Here is a 6215-nt window from a genome sequence, read left to right on the forward strand (position 1 = left end):
ATATGAAGACCTGTGGGTTGGTATTGTATTTGGACCCCTAGGGTCAAGGTCACTGTTACAGTGTTACTTTAAATAGAAAAATGGTTTCCGGACAATAAGTAGAGTTAGGAATGAGATATTGTAATCAAACTTGGTGTATAGCAAGCTTATTTCAAGACCCCAGTTGCGATTACAATTAATTGAAATATTTCTTTGTACACAGTTAATAGTTTTTGTTCAAATTTTTCTTCAGACTACTTTTTTTCATAAAGTCAAAGTTGCAGGTGGGGGTATTAATCACCTTCAGTGATAGGTCTTTTATTACAAATAGGGTTATGTAATAAAAACTGTGCTGTCCTGTTATAACACCGATATTCATACTTTTTGGTGTCCTAACATAAATAGCAGAGGCATCTGTGCCTTTCAGACACATTTCTAAACCTCAACTGTTTTCTATTTAAATTGATGAAAAAGAGAACTACATAATATTGTATGTCGTAGAATTTGGGTGAGAATATCTTTACCCCTATGGCCGATCTAGCTTATCACATGTCATAATAAGTATTCATTAAGTAATTAATTCATAATGTCATTATAGTAATCTATTAAACATTGAACTCATTAAAATGTAATATGTGTTTATTAATTATTTAATTATCTATAATAGTTTATTTTGGTAACAAAGCTGCTCCTAGGTTACTATTAGTCTGGTATGTAATAGTTTACCATCATTGTGTAATTGTGTTTTTTTATGGTTGAATATCTGTGAGTCACTAATAAGTGTGTTAACAGCTTAATGTTATACTATATTATAATTTTAGAATGGCAGAAAGAGATGATAGCATCATACTGTAAGACTTTGCTAAAAGTACCAGCAATGCCTTTACTACCACGAGGTCAGAAATGTAACTTCAGTGAGATTTATGTTAGGCCCACTATAACAAGAGAAATAAAAGGAGAGAAAGGGGAGACAAAGGAGATTGAGGTCAAGTCAATGTCAGAAATCTTCATAAAGAATGGTGTGCCTTTGAAACATATTTATGTTCTTGGAGATGCAGGGTCTGGTAAGAGTAGTTTCTGTAAATATTTGGTCAACTGTTGGTGTATTGCACACAGTGATGCACAAAATGTAAATGATAAGTTTGAAGGAGTCAAGGAAATGAAGAAATTCGATATCATGTTTTATATCTCCCTAAGACATAATCAAGACATAGACAGTGTCCTGGATATGATTAAAAATCAGTATGATATTGATATTTCAAGCCCAGTTCTCAAAAAGGAATCTGCAAAGATTATAATATTGCTTGATGGCTTAGATGAATGGTCTTCTGAAAGAAAGTCCTACAATCAGTTCCAGACAATGGGTCTCCCAAAACAAGATGTTAATAAAGACTACACAATCGTAACTACATCACGGCCATGGAAAGTTCACACCTTAGGAATAAGTGAGACAGAAATTGAACAAATACTGAATCTGAAAGGGTTTGATTTGAGATGTGAGAGTGAAATGGTAAATAGAACAGTCTCACAATTAAATTCAAGCAGGCATGCTAGTAAAGATGCCTGGGTTTGTTTACAAAAGCTAGAAGAAAAGTCCCTGAAAAGTTTAAAACAGCTACCAATTATGCTGCAGCAACTGATTTGTCTATGGTTTGATGGTAAACTTGATAAAACCTCAAGATGTGCCATCTACACCGGCATGTTAGAACTTTTCTTTACATGGAATGACATGAAAACTACAGGAACATGTACTCGACTTATGGAGGGTGCTCAGAAAGTAGATCTTCCTAAAACCTTAGCTGATAAAAAGATATTAAAATTAAACAGCCATCTCATTTATCATGTGTCAAAGTTGGCTTATGAGACACTATTTAATTGTCCGAAGGATAAATCCTTGACATTTGACATTTGTATGTTTGATGAACTAGATATATCAGATGAAGTAAGAGAAAATTGCTTGAAAATTGGAATAATTACAGAAGATGAATGTCCAAGTTTATCTGTATCAGAACCACCAAGCTCATTGTTCTCTTTTATTCACAAATCAATGCAAGAATTTCTGGCTGCATTGTATATTGGCATCAATTTCAATGCAAAAATTGGTTTGTCAGATAGTACAGGAAATGTTGAATTAGTCAAAAAGTTTATTGATGAGGTTTTTCAGAAATGTTCAACAGTAAATGACATATTAGAGCAGTCAAATGTTATCATTATGCTATGTGGTCTAGAACTAAGATTAGCAACACATGTTTCAAAATACATATATGATACTGTGTCAGAAGACTCTCGTGTTCAGGAATACAGGAGAACAGTAAATAGTGACCTTTTTAATGTAATTAGTAGGGATCAGCGTTGTATTACTGATATTCAAAAGCTTATGTTTGAGTCAATGGAAGAATTAAATGCAGCATGTAGTATAGGAAGTAATCCTGTATTTTATATAGGAGATTTGGTCATTACTGAATGGAATCAGTATTGTGATATTGTTTGTTCAAGTATTGACCAGCATCAAATTGTTCCTGACTCTGTTCTGTCTATTAAGGTAGATGACATCACCACAAAAAATGTTAAATTTACAAAATATTTACCAATGTTTCATCATCTTGAAAAAATTGCAATATCAATTATCAATGAGAGTCAGAGTGATGAACAGATGATTGATGAGATTAAAAATTGTGTTTCTGGGACACTTAAAGTAAATACTTCAACATTAAAATCTCTGACTCTTAGTTGTAACTTTAACATTAACACTGACAAGTATTATCCAGTGTATAATACAGTTTTTAGTTACCTACCTAGTATGATCAATCTTGTAGCAATAAGAATGAGTATTATAAGAATGAGTCATGATGATACTACTACATTTTGTATTTTTTTTGAGAGAACCAGTCATCTTGAACAAATACATCTTTTTGATGTTACATGTAAGTGTATGAAGCAGCATGATGTAAATTTATCAAAACATCAACAACTTCGGTACCTTAATTTGTATAATACTGTTAGAGTGATAGATGCTGATACTACAAACCTTGAAATATTTACATTTTGTAATTTGAAGGCTAGTAATTATGAAAAAATATTTGCTATTATTAGAAAATCTGACAAATTGAAAAAACTTGAATTGTATGGAGAATATGGCAATAAATCTCAATTATATTATACCAACATAACAAAGAGACTAGTCACAGTATTACCATTGTTACACAATCTCAGTAAGCTTGAGTTATGGTATTGTAGGTTAACTGACAATATAATACAGTTACCTTTTGAGATGAAGAGTTTAAAGAACTTTAAGCTTAATGAAGTCACAATGAGTTTGACAACATGGCAGAAGTTTGTTGATAGTCTTCCTCACATTCCTCATACTGTAGATGTGAGTGTAAGGATCTGTTATATAACAGGAGATGGTGAGGAGTTTATAGGTTATAGGTTTACAGTGATATATGGAGGAGGACTTAGAGGAGAGAAGGGAAACGATGCTAAACAGTATGTAAAAGATAAGGATCAGTTATATCATGTTAAACGTGATGCTCACTGGTTTGAATTTTCAACAAAAAAGTGATAAAGTATACAGGTAGTATTTAAACTACATTATTGCATGTTAAAAGAGATGATGTTTTTTTTTTCATTTTTGACAAAAAAGAAATGATCTGATTTTTTAACATAGTGAGATAGAATACATGCAGTAAACATAGTGCTTAATCTAAATTATTTTATGATAAAAGACATAATTATTAAAATAAACATTATCAGCAAAAAAAATGATACTAAAGTTACATATTGATCTGTTAAATAATGAATGTAATACAGTATGATAAATAACAATCATCAAAAACAGTTCATTAAATATCAATTTCTGATCATTGTAGTAATATTGAAATTGATGAAAGTAATATTCAAATGTGTATTTAAATAAATAATTGAAAGATATGCAGTGAAATATAAAGAAAATATAGATAACTGTTTTTTTTAAAAGATCAAAGATAGTTTGTGAAAAGAAATATGATTTGAAAAAAGTAATGTTCTAATTATCAATGCATAAATAGATTTGAAAATAAACAAGTAAATAAATTAATGAATAAGTAAATTTAATGGAAATATCATTAAACAGATGTTTAATGTAATTTACATGGTCAGAAAAGTTAGAAGAAGTAAAAGATAAGATGCAAAGACCAGTCATATAAATATGTATGGCAATAAATAAATATCTGTCATATGATATATTGGACAATGTAATGATATAAACAAATACTAGTTGCACGATATATAGGACAAGTGGTGAATGATATATATTGATAACAGTTATATGGTGTATAGGATAATGGAATGGTATAAATAAATACCAGTTATATAATAAATCGGACAATGAAATGGTTTAAATAAATACCAAATATATAGGACAAGGGAATGGGAAAAAATTATATGGTATGTACAAATGTAGGATAAGGGAATGGTATATGTAAATATTGGTTATATGATAAATTTGTCAAGAGAATGGTATATATCCATAAAAGTAATATGATATATAGGAAAAGTGAATGGTATGTATTAATACCAGTTATATGATATGTAGGACAAATGATTGGTTTATGTAAATACTGGTTATATGATATATAGGACAAGGGAATGGTATTTATAAATACAGAATATGATATAAAGGACAAATGGAATGGTATATGTATATACAAGTTATATGAAATATAGGACAATGGAATGGTATATACAAATACCAGTTATATAATATATAGGACAGGGGATCAGTATATATTATTACCAGTTATATGATATATTGTGTAATGTGATAAAGAAGAATAGTAAATATTATATGTGTCAGTGAATACCTGTTAGATGATACATCGGAAAAGTAAATGGTATACATAATTGTTTTCATTGAGGTGAGGACAATTTACATGCTATATTTTAGAGATTCCTTCTTGGATTGTTATCCCCCGCCGAAAATTTTCGGCGGAGGATATAGAAATAGTCTCCGTCTGTCCGTCTGTCCGTCCGTCCGACCCTCCGTCCTTCCGTCCGTTCGTCCTTCCGTCCGACATATTTGTCCGGAGCATATCTCTAAAAGTATTTGAGTTATCAACTTGAAACTTCATAGGTGGATAGACCTCATTGAGGAGGAGTGCAGTGCACAAGAATGATAACTCTACCTTGCATGATTTTTGAGTTATTGCCCTTTGTTATTTTTCAAAATTGATTTTTGTCCAGAGCATAACTCCAAAAGCCTATGAGATATTAACATGAAACTTCATAGGTGCATAGATCTCACTCAGGAGGTGTGCAGTGCACATGAATGATAACTCTACCTTTCATAATTTTTGAGTTATTGCCCTTTGTTATTTTTCATACCTTATTTTTCACCTGAGTGGAGCATAACTCAAAAAGTGTTTGTGATATCAACATGAAATGTCATAGGTGGATTGATCTTATCGAGGAGGAATGTTGTGCGCAAGAATGATAACTCTTCCCTATACAATCTTTGAGTTATTGCCCTTTGTTTTTTTTTCATGCTATTTTGTCCAGAGCTTATCTCAAAAAGTATTTGAGGTATCAACTTGAAACTTCAAAGGTGGATGGATCTCATTGAGGAGGAGTGCAGTGTTTAAGAATGATAACTCAACCTTTTTATATTTTTTGAGTTATTGCCCTTTGTTATTTTTCATACTTAATTTTTCAATTCAATTTTTTTCTCAAAAAGTATTAGAGGTATCAACTTGAAACTTCATAGGTGGATAGATTTTACTGAGGAGGGATGCAGCACACAAAGAATGATAACCTAACCTGTGCATTATTTTTCAGTTATTGCCCTTTGTTATTTTCAGCCATCAGTATTCACATAGGTTTCAAATCTGTAATCACTATAGCCATCAGTTTTCATTACCAAAGACCTCTAAAAATAGAATTATTTTGTTCTACTACATATACATTCTTCCAATAAGAAACACATTCGGCGGGGGATGGCCATGTTGACATGGCTCTTGTTTTATATTGTAGAGATTGTAAAAAAGTGAGAAATGATATAATTATGCAAAACGATTTATGTGTACAGACTAATACAGTTAGTAACTTTTTCAAATTGTATAGTTAAAGGGTCTGCACTGAGGATTTTATTATTATTAATTGTTTGACATGATAGGACGTCTAATGGAGTTATGTTGTTCATGTGTCATACTATTTGAAGAAGATCTATTACTTTTCATGTAAAAAATGTGTATGCAATTTCA

General features: G+C 31.0%; 1 protein-coding gene across 1 annotated transcript; it reads left to right on the forward strand.

The window, feature by feature from the left end:
• Positions 1–796: 796 nt before the first annotated feature.
• On the forward strand, positions 797–4534 carry LOC132747738 (uncharacterized; the record flags this gene model as incomplete). Its single annotated transcript, XM_060737231.1, is given in 1 exon segment — positions 797–4534. A coding segment is annotated over 1 exon segment (2745 nt), but the record flags the coding sequence as incomplete, so codon positions are not given.
• Positions 4535–6215: the final 1681 nt, after the last annotated feature.

The sequence above is a fragment of the Ruditapes philippinarum genome, unplaced genomic scaffold (genome assembly GCF_026571515.1).
Source record: "Ruditapes philippinarum isolate M1 unplaced genomic scaffold, ASM2657151v2 ctg6816_1_1_1_1, whole genome shotgun sequence".
Lineage (NCBI taxonomy): Eukaryota > Metazoa > Mollusca > Bivalvia > Venerida > Veneridae > Ruditapes > Ruditapes philippinarum.